At 40.2% G+C, this 24,306-nt stretch overlaps 1 protein-coding gene across 9 annotated transcripts in view; it reads left to right on the top strand.

The window, feature by feature from the left end:
- Positions 1–24,306, top strand: part of SAMD12 (sterile alpha motif domain containing 12) — a 380,602-nt gene that overhangs the window by 19,197 nt on the left and 337,099 nt on the right. For all 9 annotated transcript variants that reach the window (XR_009223284.1, XM_058564834.1, XM_058564832.1 and 6 more), the window contains exon 2: positions 23,147–23,325. Coding sequence is in view for 8 of the 9 variants with exons in the window: in XM_058564834.1 (XP_058420817.1) it covers positions 23,147–23,325 (179 nt within the window). In the remaining variant the exon portion in view is untranslated. The remainder of the gene's footprint in view (positions 1–23,146; positions 23,326–24,306) is intronic.

Here is a 24,306-nt window from a genome sequence, read left to right as displayed (position 1 = left end):
CTAACATCCATGCTAATCCTCCTCTTTTTGCTGAGGAAGACCAGCTCTGAGCTAACATCTATTGCCAATCCTCCTCCTTTTTTTTTTTCCCCCAAAGCCCCAGTAGATAGTTGTATGTCATAGCTGCACAGCCTTCTAGTTGCTGTATGTGGGACGCGGCCTCAGCATGGCCGGAGAAGCGGTGCGTTGGTGCGCGCCCGGGATCCGAAGCCGGGCTGCCAGTAGCGGAGCGCTCGCACTTAACTGCTAAGCCATGGGCCGGCCCCCATTGTATTATCTCTAAGTTACATGTAGAAAGAAAATCACATCTACTCTACATGTAGATTTTCTAGGAATTCTCATTTCTGGAGGTGATTCTTTTAACCAGAAATTTCCCTCCACTACAATTGTAATATGTATCTGTTTTTTTAGAGTATTTGAGCACTTGGAAAAATAACCTGATACATAGTAGGTGCTCAGAAAATAATTGTTAAATGACTTCTTGTTTTGCTCAGCACATCAGGCTGTCTGAACAATATGTGAAAGGATGTAGAAAAAAGCCCCGGTTTCCTAACTCCTGTTCTAGTGCTGTAGTACATGTGTACACACTCAGACTTGACAAAGACAGTCATACAAACCGAAATAGATTCAACCCTGAAAGAGAGGTTTCCTGTTTATGGAACTTCGTGAGGCAAGAGTGTATTTCTTTATACTTGGGGTTGAGAGTTATTATTGAGGTGGCACTGAAGTTGCCTGGAAAAGGGCTGGCTGGGATACAGAATTGGCCCTCTTAGCAACTTGCATGTACTTCTGTGTTCAGATAGCAGCATTTTGGATCTTGATTTAAGCGTACATATTGCTGATTGCTGCTTAGGGACTTTCCTATTGGTTCCTTTCTGCTGACTGGGTCTTTTTGAACTTAGAATGGAGAGATGTCCCCAAGGGCTACCCACAGCTGCCTCTTTCCATCCTCTTGCCCTTATGCGTCTACCCACTAATCCTTTGTCATTGAGGTGGGAATGGGGGTGAGAACTTGATAATGCTGAACTGGCCTTTTTGGAAGAGCCAACTGTCAAACCAAAAGACTTAGCTATTGGCATGGCCAATGGCTTTGCTCTGTGATATTGCCTTTGTCCTGCATTTTGACATCTGGGCTCCCATTCTCTGGAAGGATCCATTCTCAGGGAGGATCATTGGGGTCAAGATTCTCTGAAAGAAGCAAGAAGAGAGCAAGACCACAGCATTAAGAATTCTCTCCTGATGAGAATGAGGCAACCATGTTTAAAGATAATTGTATAGAAAAACTTATGATATTCAGTCAGCCAGCCATGTTGGGTCTATTGTCAGGAGGTGAGAAAAAAGGGAGCTGTACTGGAAAACAGGATAACAGTGAGGAGGTTATGGTGTCTAGAAATACTTAAGAGTTATTCACTAGGCATGAAGAGAAAAATGATTTATCCAGTTATAAAGCTATATCGGCTGTTTAGACCTGAAAGCATAGTTTGTTGTAAACCTAAGGTTTTTAAAATTTTTACATAATTTAATATATTCTGCTAATATTCTAGAGCAAAATACTACTAGAAATTCAAGGATTAAAAAAATGCAACATAGCAACATTTCTCGACGTTTTAAATTAACCTTTTAAAATAATTATAATTACATGCTTATTATATATACCCTTTAGAAAGTAGAAAGAAAAAAAGTTATTCATGGACCCACCTACAAAAGACAGCCACTGTTAGTATTTGGCATATTTTCTTCTAGCTTTTTTCTCTTGGAATGGTTTTTGGTTTTGCATAGCAGTCATAAGGCATTTTGCTTGCCTTTTAATAGGATTTTTTGGTCTTCAATTGTAGGTGACTATGGTTATATTCTGATAATACATGTCTGTGATTTATTCTTTCCTTGTCATGTGGCTGAATAAGCAGTGCTTTACTTCTTGGCTTGAATAAATTGTCTATATGCTTTTAACATAAAACATTGTTCAGATTAGAAAGTGAATAATCCTTAGAGCAAAGAAGTATGATGTATATTTTATAACCACTTAAAAATATATCAGATCTAAAAAAAAAAGCACAAAAATGGTTTGGGGGAAATGTGTGTAACAAAGAAAAGACTTGAAGCTTTCTCTAGGTGAGACAGTGTCTCAGTGGTCCTAGGACACATTATAGATGTCTAGTAATATTTATTAAATATACAATAATTATTATTACATGTAACGTGGTAGTCTCAATGCAGACAGAAATCTTTTTATCTAGAGATACAGAAGGGAGAACGTAGGGAAATAGAGGCAATACCAGAGGCAATACTGAAGCCAGAGTTAGAACTTCTGGTCCTGCCTGAGCTGCTAACTAGTTGCCACCTCAGAGGCACCTGCCGTCAATATCATCACCAATAAAATGAGGCTGTTGAACTATATAATTTTAATGAGTTTCTGCCCTCCTCTGACATTCAATGACTCAGTGAATTTATGATTCTGGGGCCGAGTGCTGAGAATATAAAGGTCCAAAAACCTAGCAGTTACCTTGACTCTTCATTTTCCTTCTCCCTCGTATCCATCAGTGACCAAGTCTGACCATTTTACTATCTAAGTCGGGGGCTGGCACGCAACCACCTGTTTTCATAAATAAAGTTTTATTGAGACATAGTTATGCTCATTATGTATTGTTTATGGCTGTTTTTGTACTACAATGGCAGAGTTGAGTAGTTGCAACAAACTGTATGGTCTGCAAAGCTTTAAGTATTTACTCTCTGGCTCTTTATAAAAAAGTTGGTCAACCCCTGATCTAGATGATTTGCAAACTCATCTCTTTCTCTCATGTGCACTACCTTTGTCCTAATTTAGGTCTTCATCTCTTTTCATCTGGACAACCCAAGAGCCTCTAAACTTTCTAACTCGAGTTTTGAGCCTCTCAAATGTAGTCACTACGGAATACAGTATAATTAAAAAAAAAAATCTTAACCCTATTAAAAGTTCACCCTGTTGAACTCAGAATGAAGTCCAAATTCCTTACCTAACACACATGGTTAGAAAACCACTGCACTTCACTGACATCTGAAGAGCCTTCTAGTCACAAGACTTGACATGTTTGACATGACCCGTGTTCTGTAAATTGCAAATCTCAAAAAAACCCAACTCAACCAGCTTAAGTATGAAGAGGCTGTGTTTTGGCTCATCTAACTGAGAAGCCTAGGTGTAGATCTAGCCTTGGGAAAGATTTAATATAGGTTTCTAGTTGTGTCACCTGGACTCTATTCCTTTCCCTTGGCTCTTCTGCTGCTGTGTTGGCCCTATTCACCTGGAGGCTTTTATCTTGAGAGGTCAAGACTGCTATAGCTGTTTCTGCTTCATAGCCTTCTGGGTGCATATCTGGCAGTAAAGACAACAAATCTTTTCCTAGTAGTGTCATCTTTTCCACATGACAGCATAGGTCATGTGATCAGGGCTAAGAGAATGTGCTGATGGGCTTAGGGCCAGTTCACATGCTTAAGCCCTGGAGTTAGGGGTGTGATTCCACCTGAACCATAAGGACTGGGAAGGGGGGAAGACTTTATCCCCAAGCAAATTTTGGGTTGTTGTGGAAGCAGGGTAAATAGAGGCAGAGTGGGACAAAACAAGCAAGATTCACTGAGCATGCCATGAGTAGGAGCCCTCTGGCAGTCAGAAGCGATAGCAGTTGCCCTCCGTACCTGGGGAGGCCAGCAATTAGAGTATCACAAGGTTTGGGGATTGTGGTTGCCTTAGTCAGTGGTTCTTAATTCCAGCTAGTCAGTAGAAGTACCTGATACCTGGACTCTTCGAGGACCAATTAACTTGGGACCTCTCCTGCTTGGCCAGCTGTGAGTGATTTTACAAGTTCTCCAGGTGATTCTAATGTGCAGTCAAGATGCACTATTGACTGGGTTTAGGTCCTGACTTCATTTGCGGGTTCAGTGACCTTCGGTAAATAACCTCTTTAAGCTTCAGTTTCCTCATCTGTGGAACAATCCTATTCACCCAGCAAGACTGTTGGGAGGAATCAGTGAGGTGACGTATATAAGGAATACAGCCTGCCTAGGACCTCAAATAAATAGTAGTTTCTTACAGTGGTTCTTAACTTTATAGGGATATTGTGTTAGATTCCTAGGGCTGCCATAACAAAATACCACAGATGGGGTGACTTAAACAACAAATTTATTTTCTCACAGTTCCAGACTCCAGAAGCGTAAGATCAAGGTGTTGGCAGTTTTGGCTTCTCCTGAGACCTTTCTCCTTGGCTTGCAGATTGCCTTTTCTCTGTGTGTACACATCCCTGCTGTATCTTCCTCTTCTTATAAGAACACCAGTCATATTGGATTAGGGCCCGCTCTTTTGGCCTCCTTTAACCTTAATTACCTCTTTAAAGGCCCTGTTTCCAAATACAGTCACATTGGGGGTTAAGACTTAAACATACGAATTTCGAGGGGACACAATTCAGTCCATAATGGATATGGATCCTTTGATTCTCTGATGAAAGCTAGAGTTCCTTTACCCAGAAAAATGCCAAGATACACATTAAACCTTGCATAAGCTTATAGGACTTCAAAGATCCCTGTTAAACAAGAACATCTGAAGCAGCCTTGCAGAGGAAAACAAATACTAGAGAGAAGGATGTGTGTAAAAGAAGAAGGACATTGTATTACCATTCATTCATTTAACGATTATTTACTGGGTGCTGCCCGTGTGCCAGGCACTGTGACACAGGCAAGCCCCTTCCTCTCATGACTTACAATTTTTGTTGGAGGAGGCAGACAATAAACACATAGGCCATTCAATATCAAAGTACCAAGTGCCACGTAGAGAATCAAAGCAGAATGAGGGGGTGTTGTTGCTTGGGAATCTGCTTAGATGATGTGGTCAGGAATGTCCTCGCTGAGGAGACAATGTGTGAGTGGAGGCTTGAATAACAAGGAGTCAGCATGCGAATTGGGGGCAGAGGGTTTATGGCTGCCGAAATGCTTATTACTCTCTGGTTTATTTTAGTATCATCTGGCAGAGCCACCTCCTCTCGCACCAGCTGCTTCCCAGATTCAGTTCTGCTGCCTGCAGAGCGAGAATTCAGGATCTGCTCTGAGAAAGACATGGCTATTGTGGACTGCACCCCTGACTTTAGATATCTTTCTCTTATCCTGTCTCTGACATGTTTAGGTCTTGTGTTCAAGACCCCTAAATTGATGGGGTAAGACCCATCAATTCCAACATCTGTTCCTCTAAATTCTCATTGACATTACCAGAGTTGAGTCACTACTGTCTTTAGCCTGGATTAGTGTGACCATTGTTGGGGGAGAAGTCAGCATTGGTGGTGTGGTAAATGCATAAACGATAATTGTATTGTAGTACATGCTTCTGTAACAGTACACTGGGGCTCTGAAGGATTTAAAGGGACCAGTGGGTGGAATGGAGAAGACTTTCCCTAGAAGCTGCATCCTGAATGTACCCCATTGGCCTTAGGATAAAGAGAAAAATCCTGTCGTGGCTTGCTGACTCCTGTGGATCCGGCACCTGCCTCCCTCTCTAGTTCTCTCTACCTCTCTGCCAAGATAGGCTGGGCTTGATTCCAGCCTTTAGACTGGGCTCAGTTGTGCTGTGTGTGTCTCATTCTGGGGTCCAGGCTGAAGGGGCAGCAGCCCCTGGGCATGATCTTTTCCTAGTTATCATAAGTGTGTAAGAGGCCAAACCAAATTGCGTAAGCATGTTTAACTACTGCTCACATCTCGTCCATTCACATCCATTGGCCAGATTAACTCACACACCAAGGCCAAAGTCAAAGTTGTTGAATACGGACACATACTCTGGCTTATAACATTGTGTAAATTTCAGGTGTACATTATTATATTTCAGCTTCTGTATAGACTGCATCATGTTCACCACCAATAGTCTAGTTTTTATCTGTCATCATACATATGTGCCCCTTTACCCCATTTGCCCTCCCCCCACCTCTTTCGCCTCTGGTAGCCACCAATCTGTTCTATGTGTGTGTTTTATCTTCCACATGAGTGAAATCATATGGTGTTTGTCTTTCTCTGTCTGACTTATTTCATTTAGCATAATACCTTCAAGATCCATCCATGTTGTCACAAATGGCACAATTTTGTCTTTTTTATGGCTGAATAGTATGCTACGGTATGTATATACCACACCTTTATCCATTCATCCATTGGTGGGGACTTGGGTTGCTTCCAAGTCTTGGCTATTGTGAATAATGCTGCAATGAACATAAGGGTGCAGATATCTTTTTGAATTAGTGATTTCATGTTCTTTGGATAAATACCCAGTAGTGGAATAGTTGGATCATATAGGGACACATACTCTGCTCCAAGGGGAGGGGAGTGAATATTTATCAAATCGTAATTTGATCTACCCTAGTATGTAAAGTGCTTAGAATAGTGCCCGTATAGTTCTACCTAAACTCTAAGCAATAATGCACTTTTAACAGTCTTACTGTAGGGAAGGAAAAAAGAAGGGAATAGTTTGTTAATAAGTGAACAACGGAGTTGGGGGAGGATTACTATATAGAGCAAGACTTGAGCATGTTAATGGACTCATGGGAAGAGCGAGTGGGCTGGTGGAAGATGGAAGACAGGGCAAGCTTGAGGATTCAGCTGAAATTTGAAAACAAGAACTTAGAGTGGTGCCCTCTTCCTCATGGCCTTTGAAATCAGCACATGGTTAGATTGATGGACTTTCTCTAATCTGAGCTTTATGAACTTGATTTTTTTCCCACTTCTCCTTAATCTTAAGGAGAGATTTAGATTGTAACAGTTGGTGTTTACAATGTTTTAATGGCTGTCATATTGAGAACTGACTAGAAGCATCTTTAGAAATAATTTACAACACCATAAAATGAGTTGCTAATCTTTCAGAGTGTATTCCTTAGAATTATTTTTGTTTGTTTTTGTATACCAGCCAAGAAGATCTAGACCAATGAGGAAACTGGTAAAATATTTTAGAAACGTTATCTAATTTGAAAAGCTAAGTAGGAATATAAATCCTTTCTCAAATACCCAGTCATGCTCTCTGCCATTTGCTTGTGGTTTTGTTTCCTTAGTTGTCTCTTCAGGCAGTGCGCATGTATGTGATTAAGATGTCCACAGGATGCACGCCCACCAATGCTCAGCTGTCGGACTCTTGGGTGGGAACATAAAGGCTATGGAACATGGTGTTGGCTTGTACCAACAGTCATTATTTAGCCCCTACTGTGGGCCCAGTATTCAAAGGGACACAGGTAATGATGTTGATAATTAGCAACAACAACAACATGATTTATTGGATGCCAAATTTTGTGGTAGTGACTTGAAGTGGTAATATACTGCCCTAGGTAGTACGGGTAAATGCTTTGGGAGTTCAGATTAAGGAATATAGGTATGTGTTGGAATAGGGGAAAAGGTTTTAATGAGACTTAAACCGCATCTTGAAGGATGCTCATGTATCTAACAGATGAATGTTATCATATTCATCCGTATTACTGAAACACAACATTGGCTAAGTTTCTCCCTGCTCGAAACATTTATTGACTTGACAGCTGTTTAGTGAAAAATATTATGGACTCCTTATCCTAATACCAAAGACCCCACATGCTCATTGTATTCTACTCCAAGATTATCCTCCTATCTCATGTCCACAATTTCTTTTTATGTACTTTTGATTCTAAATGACTTGTTCTTCCTTATAAATGCTCCCAACTTTCCTAATCTGTCAATACCTTCTTTTAAGTTGGTCCTTCTGCTTGGACATCTTCCCCTGGTCTATGGGTGCAAATCCAACTTCTTCAAAACCTATCTGAAATACCAAGATCCTATGAAGTCTTACTTGACTTGGAAGTGATTGTTTCCTTTCTCAATTTTTAAAGCATCTCATCATTACTTTCTCCGCAGCTCTTATTCCCACCCTCTCTTACCCCCCATATCATCTGCAAATAACTATTGGCCTGCTTTTTTTTTCATCAATAGCATAGAAGTACTCAAACCTTTAGCTTTCAAAGACAAGTAATTTTTTAAAAATGAGGACACTCAGTTTCTATAACTTTTTTCTTGTGTTGACATTAAAACTCACGTGCCCAGATACACACAGATACTCACCATCTCTTATCTAGTATCATAAAAGATATGCAGTTAACACCAAAAAATGCAGGGAAGACAATATCAGAATAAAGGACAGGACAACAAAACATTTGGCCAATTGAAAACTCACGGGGCTATCTTTTTTTTTTTTTTCTTTTTTCATTTCACTGAGGACAAATGCAATTTTCATCACTTCTCTTTCCTCTCTGGGTAGACATTTGGAAGGCACTATTTTAGTAGATTGTGAGCTTTGCCAGAGCTGATTTATCTCTGAATAGCAATTTCTCTATCTCCCTCAGAGTTAATCTTGGGTATCTAAAAGTTTGTAACAAAAAAAATAGCTGGCATTTGTAACATAGAAGCAACCAGATTGAGAGACAGGTTGTTCAAAGATCTGACAGTTGTCTAAAATAACTAAACAGGAAGTCACTTTTATAAAAGCATATCTGAAATGTGTATGCAAGAGTAGTAGGTTACAGGGCTGTTCATTCTCAAAGAGCAAAAATTTCACAAAATTCCTAATTTTGGCATTATACTTAATTTTTTTTCTTATCTCTAAAATGTAGATATGATCACTAAAAATAACAAATGCAGAAAAAATTTCTGACAAATTCATGTTTTCTCAATTCTTTCTAAAGTAACATTTACCGAACTGAACAAATTGACTTTAACATTGGGAAGAAAGACACTGATTTTTTGAAGTTGTGCTATCCAGTAGAACTTTCTGTGATGATGAAAATGTTCAATAATCGACACTGTTCACAGGTAGCCACAGCCATGTGTGGCTGTTGAGCAGTTGAAATGTGGCTGGTGTGACTAAATTTCAAAATGTATTTAAATATAATTAATTTAGAATAGCCACATGAAGCTATTGGTTCCCATATTGGACAGCGTGGCTTCAAAGAATTGAATTCAAATGACTGAGATGCATTGCAGAATATTGACCTGCGATTTTCTATGTCAACCTGGATGGCATCTGATCAAGTTTCTTAATAAGTTTGAGAAATTTAAAAAGCATTTTTTCTTATTAATGAGTCTTTAGCAAGTTGTATACCTATCATGGTTTTCCATTGACCTTTGAGCTACTTTTAGTCCTCAGATCACCACAAGTTTTAAAAATGATGATTAGCAATCTATAAATTAAGATCTGTCCATTTTCCCCATCATTATTGCTCCTTTTAGATAATATGATCTTTGATTTATGTGTATATACACACACGTACAAATACATATGTATACACACACACGTATATATATATCAGATATACATTTGTGAAGATCAAGTGAAACAAGGGATGGGGCTAGTTAAACTTGAATGGTCCTTTAGTCTGAGCATTACTGTGAGTAGAGAGACCAAGCAAACAAAATATTGCCTGCTAAGATGACCTCGCTCCACCCCCTTGGGGAAGGGGAACACTCACATTTATCAAGTCAAACCGGAACCTATCAAGCCTTTTTCATGTTTTGGTGATTTGACAGATAACTTATGTTTCTGCCTGAAATGTTCTTTTTTCCTTAGTTGCCAGGATAACCCTTTCAAGAGAATTTTAAGCTTCTCTTTTTCTTCCCTGAAGCCTTTATTTGACCTTTTGTCCCCCTCTACCTTCCCTAACCACAGTGACTACTCACTTCTCTTTATTTTAGTGGAGCCGTGTGTGCGTGTGCATGCAGATGTGAATACCAAGGGCCAAGGTATTTGCTTCTGAAGAAATCAATATCATTAAGATGATATTAACAAGAGCAAAGGATGTAATGATTACAGCAATGGTTACCTTTCATTGAGCACTTATTAGGTGCCAGGCATTGACTAAGCACTTGATTATTTTTTTGCGGTAACATTGGTTTACAGCATTATATAAATTTCAAGTGTACATCATTGTATTTTGATTTCTGTATAGATTACATCATATTCACTGCCCAAAGACTAAGTACAATACATCACCCCATACATGTGCCTAATCACTCCTTTCACCCTCCTCCTGCCCCTCTTCCTCTCTGGTAACCTCCAATCCAATCTCCGTCTCTATGTGGGTGGTGGTGGTTGTTTTTATCTTCTACTTATGAGTGAGATCGTATGGTATTTGACCTTCTCCTTCTGACTTATTTTGCTTTGACTAAGCACTTTAAATACATTTTCATTTAATTCTTCTAAAACAGTATCAAGAAGTTATGATTATTCCAATTTTATAGTTAAGACCTAACCTAAAGCTAACTAATTTGCCCAAGGCCACACAGCGTGTCAATGGAAGAGCCAGATTTATTTGATTCCAAAGCCCATAATTTTACTGACTAAGCAATTGTTAAGGTGTAAAGAAAGAAAAACTCTTATTCTGCAGAGTAGCATGGTGTGGTGGGAACATCATGGTATGTGATGTGAAGGAATTCTTGTTTTCATTTCTCCTTTGCTATTTCCCTGGTGGCCTTAAACAAGTTGCTTAGCATCTGTCTTTCCTTCCTTCTAATATCTTATTCCCTCCTTCTGATATCTAATACCTTAGTGATAGAGGATGAAAAGTCCTACATATATGTTAATTCTGTACTTCTTCCTCCTCCCTTTCTGAAATACCAGATTTCAGAATATGTAATATGTAAAGACTTTCTAAACAATTAGTCACCTTTTTTTTTTTCTGTTAGCTTGATTTGATAGAGAATGCCATCGCTCAGCAGCAGAAAGTATGTTACAAGATGCAGGCATTCGCTTTTATCTTTATTTATAACCTCAGTTCTCACCAAGGTTGTTTACATATTTGAAAAGCTGTTCTTTTTTCCTTCTGGCTTTTTTTTTCCCCCTCACTTTTAGTTTGCTCTTTTCTGTTAGGATTGCCACTTTTCAGTTCTGTGCTATGTTTGTCCTTTAAAATTACTTGGTTACCGTTTTGTTTAACAGTTGTTAAAATTGTTAATGCCAAGTGGTCATCCATTGTGATGGAGGAAGGCAGTAGGATAAAAATGGAGGATTGTTGTTCCTTGAACACATGGTAGGTATCAGGTTTTCTATATGTGTTATCTCACTTTATGAACGCAATAACAATGTGAAGATAAGTAATAAAATAATGTTAGTATTGCCATTTTACAGAAAAGAGGTAATATAACTTGCTCATGCTTAAATATATGTAGCAAGGAAGTGGTAGAGCTTGGACTTGAATCAATGTGTAGCTCTGTGTTGAGTAGAGGAGAGGGATAGGAATAGAAATATATAATTCAAAAATCATTTGTAAACCCTTTATAAAAATAAAGTATATCTAGGGGCCGGCCCGGTGGCGCAGCCGTTAAGTGCGCATGCTCCACTGTGGCAGCCTGGAGTTCGCAGGTTCGGATCCGGGCACGCACTGACGCACTGCTTGTTAAGCCATGCTGTGGCAGCATCCCATATAAAGTAGAGGAAGATGGGCACAGTGTTAGCCCAGGGCCAATCTTCCTCAAGAAAAAAAGGGAGGATTGGCATCAGATGTTAGCTCAGGGCTAGTCCTCCTCACACACACACACAAAAAATTATATCTAGTATCTGTATTTAATTTTGTTTTTGTTACATTTTTTAGATTATATTATTTACAATAGAAAGCACATATCTTAAGTGTTCAGTTCACTGAGTTTTGATACTTGTATAGTATCATGTAAACAAAGCAAGATGTAGAATATGTCTGTTTCTAAGAGTTTCCTCTACCCTTTCCAATTAAACCTCCTTTATCTCTGTTCTGCTATTGAGCCCATCCACTGAGCTTTTTAATTTGATTATTATATTTTTCAGTTCTAACATTTCCATTTGGTGGTTCTTTATGTCTTCTATTTCTTTGCCCTGACTTTTTATTTCTTTGCTGATTTCTATTTTTCTTTTTTCATTGTGTCAGGTGTAGTCATTGAATCATTTTTATCATGGCTGCTTTAAAATCTTTGTCAGGTATTTTTTTTTTGTGTGCGGAGGACCAGCCGTGTGCTAATATCCAATGCCAATCCTCCTCTTTTTTGCTGAGGAAGACTGGCCCTGGGCTAACATCCGTGCCCATCGTCCTCTACTTTATATGGGATGCCGCCACAGCATGGCTTGACAAGCGGTGCCTCGGTGCGTGCCCGGGATCCAAACCAGCGAACCCCAGGCCGCCACAGCGGAGTGTGCACACTTAACCGCTTGCGCCACCAGGCTGGCACCTGTCAGGTATTTTTGACGTTTCTGTCATCTTGGCATTGGCATCTATTGATTGTCTTTTCTTATTTGATTTGAGATCCTCCTGGTTCTTGGTTATGAGTGACTTTTTTATTGAAACTTGGATCTTTCCATTTTATGTTGTGAGTCTCTGGATCTTATTTAAACCTTCTGTTTTAGCTGGATTTCTTGAACACCACTTTGTCCAGGTGGAGTTAGAAATCCAGGGTACCCACTCTGCTTCAGTTGATGCCTGGGAGGTGGGGCCTCTTGACCACTGGGTGATGGTGAACGTCCTGACTCTCCACCAGGCTTGCTTTGACACCACCCCAGGAGAGAGGGGCTGCCTTTTATTGTCTGGTGGGTGTGAAAGTCCAGCATCTCCACATCATCTCTAATGACATTGCAGGGGTGGGGAGGTGGCCTCATTACCAGTTGACAGACGTGAAAGTCTGGGCTCCCTACTTGCCCTTCTATGATACCACTCACTTGGGAGTTTTGGGGTACCTTATTACAGCCTGGAGAGGGTGGAAGTGTAGGCTCTCCACTCAGTCTTTGCTGGTATGGGTGGTTGGGTCACATTTTTTCTATGATGTTTGAGTAGAACAGTTCTTGTCGAAAAGTTTTCTATCTTGCTAGGTTGTCCCTTTCATTGTCCTCTGGCTAGAGAGATCAGGCTTTTGTTGTCTTATTTTTTGTCTGTGCCCTATAGTATATCTAGGTGGTGGTATTTCTTCTTCAGCTCCATGTCTAGAATATATGATTCAAAAAGAAAGTGCAGGGAACTCACCACCATGTCATTCTTTGAGTTCCAAGGTCCCTAGATGGTCTACCTTCTCATTACCTTTCAGAATTGCCTTATGTTTCTCTTATATATAATGTCCAGGGTTTTTATTTTTTCTTAGTGGGATGAATTGAGTAAAGTATGTCTATTCCATCTTCTCAGAAGCATTCAAGAGGCAGTACTTTATTTAAAAAAAAATAAAATCAGAGTAGATCACCAGTAGTAAAAGAATGTATTATTTCATAATAACTCTAATTCATATACAGGGATAGAGATTTGTTTGGGAACTGATTCACACTATGAAATGTTTCTTATAGTATCACGAGTAAAAATGTTTTAAAGTCACCAATGTAGACCACCTCTCTCTCTCTCTCTCTCAATCTGATATCTGAATCCTCTGTCTAAAGCTTCATAGAACCTCTGAGGGTATCTGCCTTTGTATTCTCTTCATGAATGAGAAGACTTAATGTTTATATGTGATGGAGAGAGATCCTCCAAAGCCTTTCCTCACTCTACTGATGTTGAAATGTGTAAGTTAAGCGTTATTTTAATTTCTGCTATATTTAGATCATCTAGTCCAGATATCGTGGGTAGGAAGGGTGAACATTCACTGTGGTCATTACACTCAAGTAGGGGAGCGAGTTCATTTTTAACAAACTGTTTAACAAAGATGAAATCATCTCTGTAGACACGTGACCCAGAGTGGTGTGCCTCATGTAGCTTGGAGGAAGCAGTGTCCTGACACAGCTGCACATAGTCTAAACATTTGGCTGGGATGGAGAGTCATCCAGGCCCAGCTCAGGCAGCCACATGATAGTTGTCAGGACTACCATCTAGCAAACTTGTGAGGACGATAGAGGGTGTTTTTGGGCCCAACCCTTCACATTCCATGTTATTTCCTCCCCTTCTCTTTGGCAGAGTGCCTTCCTCTCCATCCTCCTCTTGTTCGGAATAGGGCAGCCATCTATTACTGCTCACCTATAGACTTGCGGGGAATGGACATGTCATCTTTTAATGCCTCCAAGTTACCCCTCTGGAAATTTGTGTTTTTAACGCCATTCTTTTTGATAGTGAGACAGTGACTCCAACCTGTATTTAGAAATTTCTAAACTTCAGCATATATATGGAGAACCACATTTAGCTGACTGAGGAGAGGTTTGGAAGTCATATTCTGTCTCCTCAAGCCTGACCCAAATGATCAAGTCAAACATAATTTAGCTCATTTAAATTGCTTAGGAGTGCAGAATGAATCAGAGTCTAGTCCCTCAAAGACCCATGAGTTCTTCCTTGATGTTAGGGTGCAGGGGGCTGTGGTTCTTAGACTCTACCCTAGAACAGGGGTCAGCAGATTTTTTTTTTGTAAGTGGCCAGCTAGTAAATATTTTAGACTTTGCAGGCCATATGGTCTCTGTTGCAGCTGCTCACTTCTGCCATTGTAGCACAAAAGCAGCCACGGACAACATATAAATAAATAAGCAGGGCTGTGTTCCAGTAAAACTTTATTTATGGACATTAGCATTTGAATTTCATATAATTCTCATAGATCACAAAATGTTTTTATTTTTTTTTCCAGTCATTTAAAAATGTAAAAACTATTCTTGGCTCATACGACATATAAAAACAGGCAGTGGGTTGGGTTTGGCCCATGGGCCATAGTTTGCTGACCTCTGCCCTAGCAGATGTCTCCTGGATGGGTTCCTTTGCTCAAGGAAACATTGTGCTCCCTGTCTGTTAGCTTAACCCAAGCCTGTGTTCCTGAGATAAAATTTTGGTACACTTGATGTATTTTCATGTTAAAACATTAGTGATCTGACATCCATGAACACATTCCGATTCATTCATGCAAAAGCTTTTGTGAGTGATCTAGGCACTTTTCTGGGTGCCAAAGGCCCCCAGATGAGTACGAGAGTTTTGCCCTCAGGTCTTCACAGTGTCATCTGGATTGATTGTACCTCTGATAACAGTGTTTCTTTTTTTTGTTTTGTGAAGAAGATGAGCCCTGAGCTAACATTCGTTGCCAATCCTCCTCTTTTTTTTTCTGAGGAAGATTGGCCCTGGGCTAACATCTGTGCCCATCTCCACTACTTTATATGGGACACTGCCACAGCATGGCTTGACAAGTGGTGCGTCGGTCTGCGCCTGGGATCTGAACCTGCGTACCCCAGGCCGCTGAAGCCGAGTGTGCAAACTTAACCGCTGCGCCACCGGGCCGACCCCAACAGTGTTTCTTGATAGCAACACACATTCTTAATGTACATCTTCCTTGCTAAGATAATACTATAGTTATACAGCTGTCTAAGTCATAATGGGAGTTGTGAAACCCAAGCAAACCATTCTGGTCCAGATTTCAGTTTTCCTGTCTTCTCCTTAAGGAAGAGATAAGCAATCATATGTTATTGGTTAAAATGGAATTGTGTGTCAGTTTGGAATGGTTCATCTGAGAGTTATAGAAGACCTGATTCGCCGTGGCTTAATAGGTAAGGGATTATTTTTCTCATTTATCATGAAGTCCAGAGGCAGGCAATTAAGAACATAATTTGAGTAGCCTGATGATGGCAGAGCCAGTGTGGCTGTTAGCCTCTTGGCTTTCTCTCCTGTTTGCAGCCATATTCTGATCACAAAATATCTATAGCAGCTCTAGACATCACATCTGCTTTCAAGGCAGAGGGCAAGGGTGGTATTAATATCTGTTCTCCTTTCTCAGTTCCAGAACTGTCTCTTTACCCGTCAAACTTCTGCTTAGATCCTCTTGGCAGGAATCTTTCCACAGCCACTTGTTGCTGCAAGGGATGCTGGGAAATTGTTTTCTTTGTAGCCATATTGTGGAAGGTGGTAAGGAGGAGAGAGTTGGAAATGTTTAGCCAACCTAAACAAAGTGTCAGCTACAAAGAGAGGCCTTTTGTGATGCTCAGATTACTTCTAGAGGGTAGTGCTCTGCTTAATTTGAATCCAGAATATAATGCCACCTCCATTAATTAAACCAATATTTGGAGAGTGTCTGCTATGCGTGTATTATATATGAGAGATATGAAGCAAGGGCCCTGTCCTCCAGGAACTTCATCTCTAGCTAGAAGCAAGACATATACGTGAATTATTAACAATCTGTCTCAATTCTAATAGCTAATGATGGGGATTGGAGTATATTTGTTTCTAAGGTTGTTCGTTCATTTAGCAACATTTGTTGGGTGCCGATTATGTACAACTGTTCAGTCATTGTGGGCACGCAGATGAACAAGACTGCCTTTAGAACAGAAACTGTCAAGTAAATCGGCAGTTTCAGGACAGCTCTATGATTCTGTGATTTAACATATTTTTGGTGAATTATGCAATTAGGTTGGAAGCAACTTTTATTCACTCTTTTGAAAAGTAAAAATATAAGTTACTCATAAGGGAATGGCAGTGAGTAGGATTGAATCAGGATCTTTCCATCATACCTCTGCTCATTCTATAAAAAATGATGGAGCACTTACTGTACATTAGTCATTGGCTAGGCTCTGGGTTTGTAAAGCTTAATGAGAAGGAGTCACATACTTCAAGGGGCTCCTAGTCATAGACTAGGCAAACATGTTAATAAATATTTGCAGTGCATGGTACACACAGAAAATATCTTCTTTTTTTTTTTCTTTTAAAGTTGTTTTTTTTATTTATTTTTTTTATTGATGTTTTAATGGTTTCTAACATTGTGAAATTTTGGGTTGTACATTTTTGTGAGAAAATATCTTCTAATAAGCAAAAGAGATGAATTTTCAACATTGCTTAGGAGGATGTAATGGGTGCAAAATCAGTTAAAGCTTCATGGTGGAAAAAAGAGAGCATTTAATATTTCCTGAAGAGAGCATTTAATAAATGAGAGGAAGGAAGAGTATATTGAGTAAAAAGATCAGTTCTGTGAAAGTGGAGAAGCACAAAACCTTTCAGGAGCTGCGAGCGGTTTCTGCATGATGGTAGTGGAGGTACCGTTGGTGCAGGAGCCAGAGCAGTGTAACGGGCTATTGGGAGCGTTTGCACAGCTTCTGTTCACGGCCTAGCTTAGAATAAAGGAACATGCAACTTGAACGAGTCTCTGTCCCTTGTTGTACTACAAGGAGAGTGGGTGTGGGTGGGGATTGAAAGGACTGGGAAGCTGGGTGACTTCTTGGCAAGTAAAATATACTCATTCTTGTGAGTGAATGCAACCCAGCACATCCCTGGGCTCTTCTCATATCTTCTTGAGTAGACGAATGAGGCCTGGCTCTTCCGGATATTCTGTCACTGTGACCTAAGTCGCATCAGAAGGGGATCTCTCAGAGGTCAGGTTCAGGGGACCCCGGGCTCACTTCCAACAATTGAAGCACCTCTTCTGCCGGTCAGGCTGGGGCCCATATCGGAGAACGTGCCCTTTCCAAGAAAATTCTGAAGTAATATGATACCATTGAGCTATCATTATTAACCATTATTTTTTAAAGAAAACAAAATCATGTTATAGCTGAAAATCACAATGGGATTATTGAAAAAGAAACTTTCAAACCTTTGAATAAAGAAAATATCGTTGGAACTTCTCTTTCCACTTATGAAGGCAGTAGGGGGATGAAATGAGGGAGTGGGTTTTTTTTGTTTTTAAATTTTATTATAGAATATATATAACATGAAATTTATCATTTTAATCATTTTTAAGTATGTTATTTAATGGCATTAAGTATATTCACATTATTGTGCACCCATCACCACTATCCACCTCCAGAACTTTTTCATCATCCTAAACTGAAACTCTGTACTAAGCAATAACTCCTCATTCCTCTCTCCTCCTGCCCCTGGTAACCACTGATCTACTTTCTATCTCTATGAGTTTGACTACTCTAAGTACCCCATTAGTGGAATCATACAGTATTTGTGCTTTTGTGACTGGCTTATTTCACTGAGCATAAGTGAAATAGCGCTTAGTCTTTGAGGTTCATCCATGTTGTAGCATGTATCAGAACTTCATTCCTTTTTAAGACTAAATAATATTCCATTGTATGTATGTACCACATTTGCTTTATCCATTCATCTATCAGTGGATGTTTTGGTTGTTTCTACTTTTTCTCTATTGTGACTAATGCTGCTGTGAACCTGGTTGTACAAATATCTGTGTGAGTCCTTGCTTTCAATTCTTTTGTTGAATAACTGGATCAAATAGTAATTCTATGTTTAATTTTTTGAGGAATCGCCATACAGTTTTGCACAGCAGCTGCACCGTTTTACATTCCTACTAGCAGTACCTGAGGGAGTAGGGTTTTGCACATGAAAAAGAGATGGCTCCTTCAAAATGGCATGTTAAAACAATGCTAAAATAGGTGCATTTGCAATGAAATATTTTCCTGTTAGCTTTTTAAAAGAGCAATACTTATGAAATCTGTTTTGGTTTTTAACTCGTCATTTTGAAGAGCTCCATATGAGCAACATTAACATTAAGGTGACAGTGGCAGCACGTCAGGTAAAGGCCGTAAGCAGCCTAGAGTGTCAGTTCAGTAACTAGAAATCCATAAGGCACAAGAGCGGTCGGGAAGGTCAGGGGAATATGAAGAGGGTCTCGAAGCCGACTTGTGAACTGCTGAGCTCAGTAAATTGAGTAAATAACTTTAGTGAAAACAAGAAAGGGTAGTGATGAGGACAGAAAAGAGAAAGCAAACGGGGACACCTTTTACAAGATGAGCAAAGAAATGGAGGTCACAGCTTGTAAGAGGCCATTTGAAAGTTGCTTGATTTGTAAATATTAGGGACATGAAATTCAGGGAGAACAAAGCAAAGCCTGTCAGAAATGGTTTTAAATAAATAAACCCCAGCACAAAAACCTAAATCAACTACTGGGTTTGCAGGCAAGGAGGGAACAGCTATGGAGGATTAAAATATTTGTGTGAAGAAGGCGGCCACGTGTGTAGAAAGTCAAAACACCATATTCTGCCTCATGTTTATAGATGGCTTATATTTTCAATGCTAGGTATTTACTAGCAGAGAAAAATTTCCTTTTGATTTAAGGCATGATCATGTAAAGAGAGGAGATTGCTGGTTCATTCAGCAGCTGAACAAATGTTTCTTAAATGCCTATTATATGCCGGGTTCTGGACTTGGGAGTGGAGATCATGGAGATAAATAAAGCATAGAGCCTACCTCAAGGAGTTGCAGCTGTGGTAGGCGAGGCGGACAGATCAATCAGGTAGACATCCTCAATACAGTGAGGAGATAAAGCACCAGGGTACCGTGTTCATGGAGGGAGCGTAGCCACACGTTCTTGCTCTGGTAGCCAGCGACTCCTAGAAGGCTTTCTGAAGAGATCTGAACTGACATGTGGGCTGAGCAGGCGTCAGTCTCCCAAAGGAAGTAGGATTCAGGTGGAGTAGAACCTCTTTCTAGGAGGAGAGACCAGTATGAGCAAAGGTGAAGAAAGTACCAGAGTCTGACTTGGTGAGGTGATGAGGGAAAGAGGAGGTACTAGAAGATATCAGCAGCTCAGTGCTTTTCCTAGGCCATGAATTTCAAAGCAGGAAGCAGCCAAGGATCATGCTGGAAAGAAAGGTCAAAGCTATACATTTTGTATAGCTTTGTTTTTTTGTTTTTCTCATTAACGTCAAAATCCATCCCATGCCAATCCTCCAGCTCCCTATACAAGCAGGTTTCTTTTTCTTCTTCTTCTTTTTTTTTTTTTTTGGTGAGGAAGATTGGCCCTTAGCTAACATCTGTTGCCAGCCTTTCTTTTGCTGAGGAAGATTGGCCCTGAGCTACCATCTGTGCCCATCTTCCTCTATTTTGTGTGTGGGTTGCCACCACAGAAGGCCTTGATGAGCAGAAGCCCACTTTTTTTTTTTTTTTGTGAGGAAGATTGGCCCTGGGCTAACATCCATGCCCATCTTCCTCTACTTTATATGGGGCGCCACCACCACAGCATGGGTTGACAAGCGCTGCGTCAGTGCGTGCCCGGGATCCAAACCCAGGATCCAAACCCAGGAACCCCTGGCCGCTGAAGCAGAGCACGTGCACTTAACTGCTATGCCACCAGGCCTGCCCCCAGCACACCTTTTTTAATAATCACAATTTTAGAATATTTAATTGACTATTCATTGTAAGTAGGCTATTCTTTGGAGAAGGGGAAGCTGATTGATATTAACAGTAATTGGCCTCATGCTCTCATAGGTTTTGTTCTCTTTCTATCACTGCCTGAATTGGGCGTTATGGTTGATTCTCCAGCATTGATTCTGCTCCTGCCTTATTGAATAGCAGTAATGTGGTTTGGGGAATTGACCTTAGCTGAAGGTCAGCTGGTTTAAGGGTAATCCTATTTGCACTGCCAGGATTTTAGTTCACTGATGGTTGTGTGATTCATTTTGGTCCAATGAGAAAAGATGAAAGTTTGGAGGAGGTTTGAAGGAAAGAGAACCATAGTCAACCAAGTTTTCTCTATTGCTATGTGAGAACCAGAGCTTGTAGCTCTGGGTGCCATGAGGGGACCCAGGCTTAGGATAAAGATGATGTTATAGATAGCAGAATGGAGAGATGGAAAAAAAATCAGAGTCCTTGATGACACTGTTAAGCTGGGAAATTGACTAACTCTGACCGGGCTTCCTGTTCCAAAAGCTAGTAATTTCCCTTACTGTTTAATTCATTTGGGTTTGTTCATCTGAAGCTTGAAATCATCTGCATCCTAAAGGATATGTATTCTTTGTGACCTTCAGCAGACACCTCCATGACTTTTTGTGACTATAACTCTTTGAGCCTCATTTCCTTTATGTGTGAAATGAATATAATTATGTCTCCTAGTTTTTCATGGAGATTATTTGAGATCCAGCACAAAGCATGAGGGAGGAGGCATAAACTAATACATGTTGAGTGCCTACGATGTGCCATGAAATAGGCTGGTCCTTGGTTTTAGGAAGCTTAGATACTAAGAGAAATTCACAAATAATTTCCATATAAAATGGTATAAATCAGATCACATGCATATGGACCTTTGTGCAATTAAGTTTTTTAAGACCATTCATATAATATTTGTTGAATACTTACTGTTCCAGACATGTGATCTAATATGGGGTGGGGCAGGAGTGGAAATGAGGAAGGGGATTAAGGGAAGGCATATCTGAAGAAATGGTATGTAAGCTGAAACCGGAAGGGTGAGTAGCAGTTAAGTGAAGAATGAGGGAGAACACATCAGGCAAAGAAACATTACGTACAAAGTCCAGGAGGTGTGAAAGAACTTGGTGTGTTCAAGGAAGTGAAAAGTGTATGGTCAGAGTGGAGTGAACGAGGGATAACATGGTGAGAGAGAAAGTTGGAAAGGTAGAAAGGGGATAGATAATGCAGGGCCTTGTTGGCTATGTTAAAGATGTTTGAATTTTCTAGGTGTAAAATGAAGCCATTAGAAAGTTCTAAGCAGAAGAGTCTCATGAGCTGACCTACCCATTTTTTTAATGGGATTTTGGAGGTCAAGGGGTAAAGAGCAGTTGGCCTAGTCAGCAGTCTGGATGAGAGATGTGGGCAGCTTGGACCAGGGGAATGGCAATGGAGATGGAGTGAAGAAGGTGCATTTGAGCAGCATTTTGGGTATAGAGCTTACTGGATCTGGTGATAGATGGAAGGGATGTGGTGGATCATGGAGAAAGTTATGTCAAGGATGACTCTTCAGTTTCTGTGTGAGTAGCTGGAGAAGACCAGAAAAGGAGACTATCTTTTGTAGAAAAACCAAAGTTCAGTTTTGAACATGTTAATTTTGAGATATCCATGATACTTTGAAATTGGGATGTTGAGTAACAGTTTTACTTAAGTCCGAAGCTCATAAGAGAGGTCTAACTAGCTGGAGTTAAAATTTGAATCACCAGCAGGTTGACTGTATCAAAAGTGATGGGACTGGATGGTACCTGTTAAGGAAGGAGTGAACAGTGAGGAAAAAACACCATACCTTGCTTCTGGGAAGGCTTCCCTCATCTCTCAGATGTAGAATATTCTCTCAGAAGTCTGGTAAGGAGAAGAGGCAACCCTGACCTGGATGGGGTGCTGAGTAGAGGGAAAAAGAATTTTAGAATTGCAGAAGTGGGTTGAAGGGGAAGAATGCTGAGAAAGGGGAAAACTGAAGATGTTCGGTAAAAGGAGATTATCAGTGAAGTAAAGTCCTGAGGGAGATGGGAGGGGATTTAAGGTTCTGGCCTTAAATCATCTGAGGCCAAAGGGGAGGGGATAAGGACGAGAGTTGAACTAAATTTGAAGGGTTGAGGTCACAGGACGGTGAGATAATTTATTACTAGGGACCTCAAAACACACATACGTGCTGCATGTGCATATAAACACACACATATACTCACACACACCTGGTGGTTTGTGGAGGTCATCTAGGTGGAATGTATGGTTCCCATAAAACACACTGCTATTTCTTTGATAATGGGTGCATGGGAGGGGCTCAGTATGTATTTGTTGAATGAATAAATATCCTCAGAAAATGGGCTTTAGATTTTATTTGTGGGGGTGTCTGTGTTAGTGGATGTGGAGAGAGTTAGATATGAAAAATTGGAAGCCACCAGGCTTAACTCTCTTAAACCTTTCACTCTGATCTTTCCTTCTCGTCCATGTAGCAGTAATAACTCTTAAAATCAGTAGTTCTTTTGTCTGTCTCTTCTATTGGATTGTGAGTTCTTTGAGGGTAACACCTGTCATATATAAATCCGTGTTTCCCGAATCTAACCCAGGGATGGCACATAGTAAGTGCTCAAGAAAGATTTGAATGAATGCAGGAGGGTAGATTTGAGTGGATGCTTGACAGGTAGAGAAGGTTCAGAAGGGGGAGGGAATGAGCACTTTGCCAGACGGAGGCAGAGGGATAAGCTAAACTACTGGGGTTGAGATAATTGCCTGTGTGGGAGGCAGTAGGAAAGTTGCCTGATCTGGTATTCTCATCTGTAACATGGGGGATTAGTAACTCGCTCAATGTCAGACCACTTGGAACTGATGGTTTCTGGATTTGCTGGTAAGTCTTTCTGATTTCAAAGCTCAGGGTTTCCCGCTATACCATGCTACCTCTTCACCAGATTATTTCCCATAGTTATGACACCACTGCTCATCTCACAAATGCTTTGTTTCTTCCCACTTAGGCCAGATGAAATATTGCCTCTCATGGATGCCTTGTTTCTACAATTTGTTTTCTGAGTTATATTTTTTCCTCTTAGCTCTCCACTGCGGCTTGAATCCACGGGGTATTGATCACCCTGCCTGTGCTGAAGGTATTAAACTGCAAATTGAAGGTGAAGGTGTTGAATCTCAATCCATTAAAAGCAAAAATTTCCAGAAGGTGCTTGACCAAAAAGGAACCCCCAAACGACTGCAGACGGAAGCTGAGACGGCTAAGGTAGGTAATAATCCAATACATTAAGGAGATTCTGAAGCTGCAGCTTGGATGTTTTGTGGTCCAGCCACAGAGAAGAACTGATGGTGTTTTCACTAATTACCATTGTATCTTCGGTTAAATGATCACTGCTTCTTGGTTATGAGCAATAATAAATGAAAATATTGACTACATCCCCTTTGGAGTGAAATTGAAACACATTTGTGGTCAGTCTCATGCCATGAGGCTCTAGATATGGTGTGGTATAGAATGGGCTATAGAGAACTCCTTGGTCTTAAAGCTGAAAGATTTGTTTGCCAGGCTCAGATTTATCATTTTATGATGATAGGCGAGTCATGTGACTTTCTAAGCCTCAGATTCTTCCTCTATAGAATGGGTATCATAAAAACTACCTTTCTGAATCAGGTTGAGCAGATGAAATAATACCGTGCATGTGAGAGTATTTTGTAAAAGGCCCAGTTGGCTGCATGGGGATGAGGGGCTTTTGGTGACAAATACTGTTAATTAGTAATAACAACTGAAATTTTGTTAAACATACACATATATTCCAGGTACTGTTCGAAGGACTCTTGATGTATTGGTTTATTTTGTCCCCGTGATAATTCGATGAGGTAGACGATAGTAAACAGGACCCTAATTAATGAAAGATATAATTTTTCTATTTTGTTGCAGGATACTTTGTTCTTTTTAGTCTTGAGCCTAGATGTAGGTACAAAGCAGACATTAGTAAACTGGGAGTTGTAGGGTAGATGATTCTTTAGTAAGAACAACCCCGTTTAAAGACTTTCCACAGTGTAATTAGAACTATATGGATTTTTGTCTGAAATCAGTGAAGATGTTCATGTTGGGGGCACAGTGTTGAAGATGTTCATATTAGTTTGCTCCTTGGAAATTGAGAGAACTAGTCTTCAGATGGCATTTGGTTTCTCCCTTGTGCATTCCCTGCAAGGGAATTTCCTTTCAAATGTTTGAGTGAATGTATAT

This window comes from Diceros bicornis, chromosome 21 (genome assembly GCF_020826845.1).
Source record: "Diceros bicornis minor isolate mBicDic1 chromosome 21, mDicBic1.mat.cur, whole genome shotgun sequence".
Lineage (NCBI taxonomy): Eukaryota > Metazoa > Chordata > Mammalia > Perissodactyla > Rhinocerotidae > Diceros > Diceros bicornis.
This window is presented reverse-complemented; position numbering and strand designations above follow the sequence as displayed.